Raw genomic sequence first — 12,459 nt, 5'->3', positions numbered from 1 at the left:
CACATCGTGGAACAATTTAAAAGAGTATTACGACATAGTCACTCAACAATTTCAAGACAGATGGGCACAAAGCCTGAAAAGAAACAAATGCAATGGCTTTAGAATTATAACCGAGCTTTACACACTCGTAACAATGCCATAAATGTTAATCACCTCTTTGGAAACAAGCCCTTTGGGTGCACAGATGCACAGTTTACCTCAGTTTTGGGCTTGTTTACAACGATAGACTTAGTGTGTCTCACTGGGAAGTTCACAATAAATGGCCCGACTGTCTGGATACCTGGCACACAAAAAAAGCAAGCGCTTCCTACCCAGGTGGGACCAAATCTTGTTCAGGGACTTCTGTTTTATAAATACAGGACGCCAGCTCAGACAAACAATAGTCAATAAACCACAGAGGAAGAGTGATGTGTTTACACGGCTTTCTTTAATGACTGCCCCATCGCTACCAGTTTGGCTTACGTCGTTGCGCAGTGCGGCAATCATGGAAATCCAAAACCTGTTGTTGATACAAGAAGAGATTTGCAATTTGTGATTGTCTCTTGCCACCCTCTCAGCGTATTGAGTGAAAGGAATACCGGTCTCACAAATGAGAGAATTCATGACATTCCTGCAGGCTTATCAGAATGAGACTATTTGAGCCATAGCAAACTGCCTTCAGCATTATGTCCAGTGTGTCTCCACCCAGCTTTCACCCCCTCTTGTGTCTTGTGTATATTTACCTCTGTCAAGTGCAGCGATGAGGTCATGTTTTCACAAGTGTGGATTTGTTTTCGTTGACATGCTACTTCCTTGTGTGTTTGCACACAGGATTACAAGTCATAATTTTGCTGTATATATACATCCATGGTGTAAAATGAAAATAAAGTTGTTTAATTTAATTTAATTTTATTTGTTAGTTGGGTACACGTGATGGTGGTGGTGGTGGTGTCTCACCTTTCCCATCCCTGGGTTCTCTTTGACTTTGGAGCTGGCGCGGAGCAGGCATGGTGGGGCAGGAGGGGGCGACACTTGCAGGATGCCGCTGAAGTTTGTGGGGTAGATGGAAGGCTCCTGTGGGTGAAGCAGAGAAGGTTGCTGCTTCTTCCGTTTGGAGGACAGGTTGAGCTTCTGAGCTGCCCTGCAATGAAACGAGACCAAACATATTGCGTAAGAACCAGAAGGCCACAACCAGTTATTTCATTTTCCCATGAGAACAAATTCAAAAGAATCCATTCCAATGAAAGATGCTGTCATGCATCTTCTTCACAGCCTATTCTTACATTTTGCCTCCCCCAGGGGACTATCTTTGTGTACTATTGACATAGCTGTGAAGAGCATTGATTTTATCTGCATCAAACAAACACAGAGCTCCTAGATGTGGAACAAGAACAACAATTGGGAGTTTCTCCTCTAGGGCAATTACAACACACGATATTCTCCTGTTTTAGAATTCAAAGTGAAACATGCAGTGCTTTTTTTTTTTTTTTTTACCAAACCAAGTGGTTATATGCTACCAAGTGCTTAAAACTGATGTAACACAAGCCAAACTTTGGAAAGTCCTTAAAATTGTTATCCATCATATCGAGAAAATCAGACAAGGTCAGCTGAGTCTGGCCCATCAACTTCTTTTTGTCTTGCTATATCTCTGCAGGGAATATAGTCAAACTTGACCATAAAATCTGCTGGGATCAATTAATACCCAATCTGACAATGCAAGGTCGTAGAAAGTGCAATTCTTCCACAACTCGCTGAAATTGTCTAGACTCCTAGTTGTTGCTGGGATGTCACATGGGAGAAGCAACAGAAGTGAACAAGCAAGGCCCATTAGTCCATTTCAGGGCTCTTCCGGACAGGACTGCCAAAAACACACACTTCCCTCCCTCCCTTTGTCCTGGAGTGACAACTACCCCCCACACCACCCAGCTAGCAGTCCCCTCATCCCTCACCTCTCCACTGTACGCCCTCCCCTGCAGCGACAACCCTTGAGCACAATCAGAGAACATGCTGCCGGCTGATGGAATAATTATTGCATCCAAGAGGGCTACAGGAGAAGGTTGTCCCCGGGGAGTGGCTGATGTGTGAGAGCATGCCGGCTGGATTGTGCGGATGAAAAAATGATGGTGGTGGAGGTGAATGGGAGGTGAAGCAACATTGGAGAGGAACTGTATTTGCAACCCATTGATTCAAGACAAATGTACCTCATCTTACACTCTATTCTGAATCAAGAAGCAACAGGAAATACAAAGAAATAGTTATTGATTCCCAACTGTTGTGACCACTGCGGTCAAAATTTGCCTCACGCATCAAAACTGATGCCCATGTACTTGTAAGGAAGAAGAGAAAAAAAATGATTCATGGCTATTTTTTTCTTCCTAAAATAAAACAAAAGAGCAGGAAACGCAAAAGGAAATGAATGACTTGTCACTTCCTCTCTCGCTAACACTCCTCTCATCTCTCCTTCTTGGCCGCAATCAGTCAATGGGAATAAGCTTTGAGGAGAGGCTCTGGCAGCTTGTCCACCTGTTCACTGCCAACACTGACAGCAGTGACGCTGGTTCGTGTGCAGTTTAGAATAAATGAAGTCAAGAATAAGTGACAGACTGAAATCTGCTCTACTGCAAATAAAATAAAGTTAGAGGGATTGCTGTGATGGATACTTACAGCTCTTTCCAATCCATTATCTAGCTGATAGTCAGCAAATAGACAACTGATAGAGTCCAACATTGCAGTCCATGTTTGAGTTGTCAGCATTCTCCATTACTTGAACATTTGATATGCTGCCACAATCTGGCGAGAACGGAGCGAGGCGGTGCCACTCGCCAGCCAGGGCGCCGGGGTCTTTTTTACTCCGATGGCAATCATAGAGGGTCCACCTGATTTCACAGAGCGAAGATGATGCAGAGTAGGAGGAGGAGGTGTGGACGACGTCGGGACTGAATGGGGGGCGGGAGAGAATGGGCACACAGGAAGAGTATCCAATGTGTGAGGAGGGGTAGTCCGCAGGGCTTCTTGGATGGAGGAAATGAGGGGTCAGGAGGAGACGGAGCATCCCCTCATTTCACGCGCCACTAAAGCACTTCTAAAGCTTTCCATCCTTCTGCTCTCGAGAAACTTCAGCCGCCGTCCAAAGATTCAGCAATCCAGCAACAGTCCACACAGTTTTGCTCTCCGCCCCTTCATTCACATTCATTCTGCATTCACATCACAGGCTGCATGCTTAATCCCCCTGTGGTGGTGGCTGCTCATTCTGAGGATCACGTCCTTCCCAGTCTCTGCTGCTCACATGCAGGAATCAGCATTCCGGACTGGGATGCAAGATTTCCACTGGCTGGCTGAGAAGGGAGAGAATTCCTAGTCTGCCTCTCGCTCCTACTCGCAGAGAAATTCTGGCAGCTGTCCTGCTATGCCTCCTCTCTCTCTCTCTCTCTCTCTCTCTCTCTCTCTCTCTCTCTCTCTCTCTCTCTCTCTCTCTCTCTCTCTCTCTCTCTCTCTCTCTCTCTCTCTCTCTCTCTCTCTCTCTCTCTCTCTCTCTCTCTCTCTCTCTCGCTTTCTCTCTCTCTCTCTTGCTTTCTCTCTCTCTCTTGCTTTTTCTCTGTCTTGCTTTCTGTCTCTCTCTTTTTTTTTTCCCCAGCCCATCCCCTTTTCCTTTCGACAGCCCAACGGAGTGTCAGCTCACTCGATTGCTGGCTGCTTGCGGCGCAATTTGGAAGGACTGTTTTTCCCTACATGCACACACACACATGCACACACAGAGGCTCTTCTAACCCCAACTCGCGCACATGCATGCAGTGCACCCCACTGCACGTCAGATGAATACTTAATGCCCACAGGAGCCCTCTCTTCTTTTAGGGTCCCACACTTCAAACAGATTTGGTTAGTATGCCTACAGTGCATGCATGTGAGCATGTTGGTGTGGTTACTCCTGACATTATATGCACATTTGTATTTTGCCTTTGTTGCAGAATGTAATTAACTAGGTGCTATTCATCCAAAATGATGTACAGATAAGAAAGGATATACTTAGGATGGATAGCATAAATAAGCAATGTTGCAACTAAATGAGCAAGGCGGCAAAGACATTGAACGAATGACAGATTGATGCTGGACGGTGAGATTGAGTGCAGTCAGTCAACGGTCAAGGGTAGAAAGAGGAGAATGAAAGCCTGCGCGTGGGCGAGCATCAGGGCAAGAGAGCTCCGTATTCCCCGGGCTGCCAATTTAGCACGGAGCTCCCTGGGCCGCCGACCAATCGGTCTTGTTGGATAGCGTCCGACAGAGCGAGTGTGAGTGCTGCCAGAACAGCACAAATATACACACGCTCTCTGTGCACCTCTCCGCTTCTGACACAGTGCCCCTTTTATGAACTTGGATGGATTGACTATGGAAGCAGAGAAGGAAAAAAAAAATCCAGACCCCTTGCCTACCTATTTGCCGAGCACAGAATTGTAATGAAGCGGTTTGATGTATCACGTAACCTTTAGCTTCCTCCGAGCCTCGGCGCGCTTCCCTGTGCTGTTTTGTAGCGTGTCCAACTTAATTTGCCTCAAGAGCTTATTTCAAAGCGTAGTCGTCGTTGCTCCCCTCAAGCTTTGCCACATGCTTCCAATTCCGCTGGTGTGTCCTGATTGCCAAGCATCCACATGGAAGACAATACTAATGTGAACATTGGTCACACTGACAGGCTAACCAGTCATTATTGGACTAATGCGTCTCCCCTTTAGTGAGGCTTCAAGTGTTATATGTCAAGATGACGTCATAATTGTAAACGGTCACCATTGGAAGTGCCCTGATAGCGTTTCAGCTTCATCACTGTCTCCTACTGAACAGACCTCGTGGACAGATAATGATTACTGCATATTGAAATGACCCAAAAGAAAATGGATGTAATGGAAAAAAAATTCTTTATTCGGCATCGGAGAGAGAGAAAAATTCCTCACCCCCAGAAAATCATTTGTTGCTTGCACCTTGTTTGAGCAGATTTGTCTGTGTTCCCCATGCCAATTGCAGAGATCTTTAGGTAGGCCTTTTCTGAAGCTAATTACCCCTTTGGCCACATTTACTATCCTTGACATTTCCTTTCAGTGAGTTTCTTTTTTATTTTTGTCCCTTTGTAGACATGGTGGGATCAGATGAGTGAGAGCGATATCAGACTGTGCACAACAAATGCTCACAGCGCAGCTGATTAGCTGTCCAGAATGGCTCTTCATGAATGGAGACGGGAATGTTGAGCTGCAGCCAAGCTCACCACCAGGCAGCGATAATGACTACAGCACAATGCTTCAGACTGGCTCACATTTGGAGACGCTCCGAATTTGTCTTGGATTTATGAAAGGAATGCTCACAAAACCATGTTGTTAGCTGGATAGGCTGCCAGAAATGCCGTATCAGCAGATGCTCATGATTGACTGACAAGGAAGTCGTTCAGGTGAGGTGCTGGCTTTTGGAGAATCAATAAGAGGAAACCTCCCTGGGCTAGAATCACTAGACACCGTCTTATTGATGGGCTGCCCTCGACACCATCAAACACCCTTTTGACCCAGAGATGAGCAGGGGGAATAAAATAATGTATTACCAAATAAATGTGAGCCACACTCAAACAATGCAGCCCATATGGCTCCTTTCCAAGTATATGCCAAATCTGCATATCCGTGCAAGCCGACAAATGTCCATGATGACACAACAAGAGCGGACCGATGCTACGCTTCAGTGGTGATTGAGCATTCATGACCTCATGTTCACAAATGCATAGAGGAGATGGAGCCAAAAATGTGTAGCAACAAGAAAGGCCAACCGGAAAAGATTCAGATGGAGCAAATAATTGAGGTTGATCAGACAAGTTGACTTTGTATAAGTATATTATTTTCTCACTTCCTTTTCCTTTTCTTAATTCACTAAAAACAATCAAGAGTACCCAGTCTGAAATTCTGGCTGCTGTCCTGCTTTGCCCCCCCCACCCACAGCCCCACCTATTATAAACAGTGATTCATCCTTGGAGTGTTCAGCAAAGCAGCAAGCATCCGTTATTTCACTTTCACAATCCAACGTTTCACACATCAAGAAAAAAAAAAACACTCCTTTCCAACCATTTTGAAATCCTAAAATGGAAAGGAAGAACTCACACTCTTATCTTGCTGAGTAAATCTTATCACACGTACGTATTGGCGATTCGAACTGACTGACTGCCTGTTTTCCCCCAGCCTGTGTCTGCCATCTCTCAGTATATGCAAGAAAAAAAAAAAGCCCAATCCCTCCAGGCTAAGATTTATTGGATATAGATAAATGAATTCTAGTTAAAGTGGACAGTGAGGGATGTGACTTTCAATTGGCTGGGCAATATCCTGCACAGTACGTGCCAAACATGTTGCATGTTTTAACCTTTAAAAAATGTTTGTTCCATAAACTGCTGTTTTGTTTCTGTCTCACCTTGCACGTCAAATACCAAATGGGGAATCGTATGCATGAAAGTGAAAGGATTAATAAATCAGAGATTATGATGATGGAATGGGAGAAACAGTTCAAAGACACTGACATTTCCAGTAAGATGAAGAAGAAAAGAGCAGCTGAATATTCCCATGTAATGGCTCAGTGCCACTGAGGCTCCACCAATGCGGCACCAAATAATTTTATGCCTGAGAAGGAAAAATTGATCATTGAGGCTTTGACACAGACACCTTGGAATTTTATTTTCCCCGCAAAAATGGTATTCCCTAGTTGGCCAAGAATAAATTGAACAGTTGGTGCAAAAACTCATCAATATTCAGGAAAACCTGGTTTGGTGTGTAATGGCAGAAAAGGAAAGTATAACCAGTCGGATTAACACAAGCTTTTTTTTTGCATTAAGAATTGAATAATTACACAAAGACAAAAGGACACAAAAGTGGGGGATGATTTGAGTACTTGAATGCTTTAACCTTTTGGCTTTTGTAGGTGTTTGCTACTCTCCTCGTAAAGCCACAAAGCTCTCTTGACTAGACAAGCATCTTAACGAGGGCTTAAGACCTATAAATGAGGGACATTTGAGGGCAAAAGTCAGAGGCTATAGTTCTATTTACAGTTCATTTTATTGTTTTTGGCTAATATGGCTTTAAATGGGATGAACATTAGGTCATGGAGGAGGAGGAGACAAAGAAAAGGGCACCGTTGGACCCAATTGTCAGTCGATGAGATGGAGGAGCCAATTAGAAGCCCTGGAGGAAAGAATTGGAAATGAGAGTCAAAGCTAAATCCTTAGCTTTTGACCTCCTTTTGTTTGAGAGTGGCTAAATTGTAGCTTCATGTGCTAGATGCTGTTCTATGGCAAACCTGATTCAACATGCAAGGTGGGGGGGTGGGGGGCGAAAACCTCAGCACAAAAATTCACTATTTCATCTGATAGGTGACAGATGATTATGAAGACATATTCTCCTTAGGTTGTGCAGACTGCAGTTTATCCCACCCACCCTCACCCCCGAGCCGCCCTGGCACCACTGACAAAGATTAACAGCCGCTTTCATCCCTTCCTGTGTATTCACACCCTGCACAGTTTGCAACAGCTATTTGGGCTGTGCTGATGTGTGCGGCTGCAGGGAATCAACTGGAATGACATCACACGCTCGCTACACGTTGAACTCGGATTCAACCGCCGTTCCCACCCACACCTTTCCCTTGAAACTCTCAGGATGTGCTGCGCTGCTCACCTCACCAACATTTACGATCTAGGGAATTAAAAACAAAAACTGTAATCTTTTTTTTTTTTTTTTTTTTTGACATATATATGTTTATCTTGGGACATGATGACTGAGGAAGTGACAGCTTCTGCCCCACTTTGCTTTTTCATTAATCACTTGCAACCAAGGAGAAACACCCAGTGGTTATTTATTTGAACGTCCACTTAAAGGCTATCACAACAAAGTGGCCTGTGGGCTGCTAAAAATCATTTCGGTGCTTAATCACCCAGTCCCGAAGGCTACAAAGCAGCAAGGGCAGGGGAGTTTGAACATGTGTTTACTCATCTTTTATGTATATCTGAGTTAATAGGCAACTTAATAAACGCCGCAGGCGTTCGAGTCTGCTACGTGGTTGCAGATTACAAAGATGGAAAAAAAAAGACAGAGTGGAACGTAGCATAGCATGCAGATAAAACATTCAACCAATGGAAGAATAGCCGTGCTACAAGAATATTATCAAGTCAGGATGATCCTGTATCACTCACGTAGTAGTACAGGCCACGCTGCATAATGTAGATGAGGATAATAGGATTTTTTTTTTTGCATCTGCAGCCAGCTCTCACGTATCCGGTCGTGAGCAGATTACAGAATAATCCTGCATTCGGTAAAGGAGAGAGGATAAAAGCTTTCCTGCAACTTTTGGCTTGACACTGCACATATCTAAAAAGCTTTGGAATATCTGAACAAGACTTTTTAAAGGTAGTGTTAAAATCAGAGTCTATGAAGATGGTGACGAGTTTCTCTTCTGAATCTGAAAAGTCTGTCGTGAGTCATGGTACCATATTAAAGCCCGGGAGCGATTTGGGTATCAGAGGCCACTGGGAGCTATTTTGCATGTGCACAGAATAGGTCATACAAATCCTCAAACACATATCCCCTTGCATCAGCTGAAGCACTTAAGCGCAACCTTATCCTGAAACACTCTCGCATTGTATGATAACAGTGCGCATTTGCATGACACCTGTCACTGACTGACACGAAAACAGTACGGATTGTAACCCTGAGCCCACAAGGCGTGAGATTGGATCTCCATTCAGAGTAACAACTCAGCTAAACTGGGAGCTAACGATTTTTTTTTTTTAGAGAGGAGTGCTTTTTTTATTATCAGGGAAAAAAGGCTGGACATGCACTGACATTATTTATTGTACATTCCTGTTCAATTGAGTTATAAATGTTCTATGTGGGCTGGAAATGGAATGGTATGAAAGCTTTGACCTTTTCTTCCTACGTCCAACACTTCCATATTTTTATCACCTCTACCAATAGAATGAAACAAAGGCAGCCCTATGTAAGGTGACAAGTAACAACAAAAGTCCTCTCATGACTCTACATGAGAAAGGAATCTCTCAGAAGCGCCGTGCTTCTTCTACTCCCCGCGGGGTTTAGTCCTCACGGACCAGGGGTGAGCACATAGCCTCACGTCAGCACTTCAGCTCTTTTGTTTGTCAGACATCCACCCTCTGCAGGCTATGTGAGTGGGCCAGACAGACTTACTGACTCAGAGCTTTATCTGGGGGAACAAGGGAGAGGGAGAGAGAGCACAAGCCGCACCAAACACTCCGTTTTGGTTCTCACTAGCAGGTTGGTGATGACAAGCGCAAGTGATACTGCTGGCTGTCACAATGGTGTGCATCAGCCTACTTCTGCAGGGCATGATACGATCACATAGACTCGTAGAAAGTAGAAACCAAAAGCAGCACCGTAGAAATGAAATCGGAATTAAGCATGCAATGAACGATCTATCGCTCCCATAGTAACTGTTCGGTGAGAAACACGAAGAGCTGTGGGCAGATTAGAAAACCACATGAGGGTGGTTGGAGGATTTGTCCTTGACACAACAAGGCCAGGCTGGATCTCCGTCAACACGTTAGCCTTGGTGGAGCTCAGCCGGGCTTGGATGGAATCACACCAAGGTGTATTTGGATGAGCAGTTGTTGCAGCCATTTGTGTTTGGCACTGCATGTTTAGCAGCCATTAATTCCACCATGTTGATATTAGTGGTAAAATAGCAATCAGTGGTTGAGCCTAGGGTTAAAAAAAAAAAAAAAAGATAAATAAAACAAGCCATCTCAAATTCCACCCACTCCATACTTGTGATTGCACCATTTGCTGCCCTGGGAATACGTGCACGCCCTCGACAGATTGATATGAATCATTTCTCGTTTATCAGAAGGTGTTAACATTACACTGGCGTCTCAAAAGAGAGCCAGCATTTCAGCGGTGTCTTTTTCTGCTATGCTATACATTCTGCTCACACTCCTGCCCCAGTGGAGGAATCCATCTTGCGGTGGCTTGACAACACAACCATTACCCTCTCACCTCCAGGGAGCAGACAGTCTAGCCTCAACTATGCAAAAACTGCACAGGAGAAAAGGACAAAACAGATAGAAACATACTTTGGAGAGATCAAACGAGCGGCCTGCAGAAACGAAGAAACCGCAAACATAACAGAGGCATTAAACATATAAATTATCTGGATATCATGTGGGAACAAATCTTACGTGACTCCCATTGTGGTCAATCTAATATTCTTCCCCACAGTTGCACATCTCCGGTTCCTGATGCAGTTAGAATTGAGCCCGAGCTGGCTTTCCGAAAGCCATCATTTACAAGCACATTGGTCTTGTCCTGCTATTCCTGCCATGTGGCTCCACACTCAGTGGACCTCTGTACTCTACATAATATGCCCCGCCCACTTGTCAGGCGTCATGCTCTCCACTGTCATACACACTGCAACCAACCAAACAGCACCATTCGAAGTGTGAGTCTGCGGGAATTGTCTATTCATCCAGATGAGTGTTTATAAGGTCAAAGGTCACCGATACTGAACTCAATTTCTGCAGCGTACTCAAAGCAGTTCAAAGGGAAGCGGCACGAGAGCACAAGCGTGAGCGAGCACGAGAACGACGGCTGCCAACAATTACGGAAAGATTCCTTGTGTGAAATCATAGTCTTTAGCAAACAAGGCTCACCTGGGCAGCAGCTGCAGTGCAGGTACAATAAACCCGGGCCACTTCCTCCTGACACTCCTCCGAGGTTCACATTCCAGTAAACAGCTGTCCTAGCCGTGCCCCCACTGATGTCACCGCTGCAGTCTGCACAACCCACCAATATTTGCGCAATATTTGGATAACTCTCTTGCGCTAAGGAATACGACTTAAAAAATGCGGGATTTTTTTTTTTTCCACAAAATTTTCACGCTGTCTTTATTGAAAATTAGCAAACCAAGCCGAATTTATTGAAAATCACGCAATCTGTAGCTTCCCCACTGAGAAATCCTGCGGGCCTTCTGGGTAATAATAACCCCACCTTTACAATCAGCAGGTGTTAATGGAACAGGAATATTGGAATAGAGGAAGCAGTTCTTTCCAGTTTTGCCCCTGCTGCGAGCTCCACCTGGTTTCATTACGCAGCATTGTGTCAATACACTAATCATATGCTCCGTCACAAGGCAATCAGTGCTTAGCGTGCTCGTTGGCTAAACACGAGGCTCTAAATTCATGAGCGCTATTCCCCACTAGTATTCACGCAAACACACTCACACACACACACGCACACAAACAATATGCACAGCATCCAGTCAGTGTTTGACCCCTGACTGTTCTTGTCTCCATGCAACTGTCGAGTCAGTCTAATTGGTCATTACTGACCCTGTCTTCTTGGCTTTCAAGCCTCTTTTCAAGCGTTTTATCTCTCTAAAATATAATTCAGACAGCATCAATGTTAAAAAAAAAGGACATAAATTATGATTGCCCCCCCCCTTGATGGTGATCACATTCCAAGTAAATAATACTTTAAAATATTTCATCAAGAAGAGTTTTATCCAAAGAGCAAAAGCAAGAATGTTAATTGTTTGTTCCTCACGATATATACAAAAGCAAGAGCAGCCCAACTGAAGCAAATTGTTTTCTGATTAAAAATTCATTTGCAAGTGAAATGTTGTCGGTGAATGTCAAACAAATGTCCAAGGAGCCAGCAACTATTTGATTATTCCGCTTTCACCATCCCAGCGCTGCGGATTTGCGCACAAATCCTACTAATTGTATCTTTCCAGAACAAACCAGAATACTAATCAGATGTGGGTTTTTCAATCAAGTCTCAAACCGAAAGGACACGGATTTCTTCTAATAGTTTTTTTTCTCATCATGAAAACACAGAGAAGTAAAATTTTAATCAGCGTTTAGGATGTTGTGACAATTCGGAGGAGATAATGATTACAATAATATTTTGCTAGTGAGCAACAGCTGCGGCAGTTCCAGGAAGTCTCAACTCAGCCACAATGCATCTCCAACACCCTTTTCTGCATGTGTGGAATGTTGTTCGAAGCATCGTCACACTTCTCCGGGCCAAGTTAAACATTAGATTCCTGCCAAGCAAATTATCTTTGGAATCAAATGAAAGGTGGGACTTCCATCACTACCTCCTCTAACCCACCAGGACCTACTGCAGCGGAAAAAACAGATTCACCTCACCCTCTTTTTTTTCCTCCCCTGTCTGTCCGGTACTTGATCATAATCTTTTTGTGGTCCGCTCTAACGAAAACATGACAACATATAAATCAGTGTCAGGAATCCATCCTGCGTCACACCTCACTGTTGTCTCGGCCGTAGAACAGAAAGGGACATGCAGAGGAAGTTGGTGGTGCTGGAATTCCCCTGCAAATTAAAATCCTCCCATAATCCCCTCTGGAGAAAAAGGTAATCCCCCTCGGTGATGTCCCAAGGGTTTCTTGTCATAGTTTCTTCCCTGCTTTCCTCTCCCTCATGCCGTG

The 12,459-nt window shown here is 44.4% G+C and overlaps 1 protein-coding gene across 3 annotated transcripts in view; it reads right to left on the bottom strand.

Moving 5' to 3' along the window:
* Nucleotides 1-12,459, bottom strand: part of kif26ab (kinesin family member 26Ab) — a 48,011-nt gene that overhangs the window by 11,977 nt on the left and 23,575 nt on the right. The window contains exons 1-2 of one of the 3 annotated variants that reach the window (XM_085932350.1): nucleotides 10,190-10,500; nucleotides 937-1,120 (exon numbers count right to left, since the gene is read on the bottom strand). In XM_085932350.1, the coding sequence (XP_085788476.1) occupies nucleotides 937-1,120; nucleotides 10,190-10,200 (195 nt within the window). In that variant the 5' untranslated portion in view covers nucleotides 10,201-10,500. Of the gene's footprint in view, nucleotides 1-936; nucleotides 1,121-2,643; nucleotides 4,382-10,189; nucleotides 10,501-12,459 lie in introns of those variants that run through there. The other 2 variants (XM_085932349.1, XM_085932351.1) reach the window with 2 other exon arrangements.

This window comes from Syngnathus leptorhynchus, chromosome 15 (genome assembly GCF_054491065.1).
Source record: "Syngnathus leptorhynchus isolate UIUO chromosome 15, UIUO_Slep, whole genome shotgun sequence".
Classification (NCBI taxonomy): Eukaryota; Metazoa; Chordata; class Actinopteri; order Syngnathiformes; family Syngnathidae; genus Syngnathus; species Syngnathus leptorhynchus.
The sequence above is the reverse complement of the archived record's forward strand: the minus strand, read 5'-3'. Positions and strand labels throughout refer to the sequence as shown.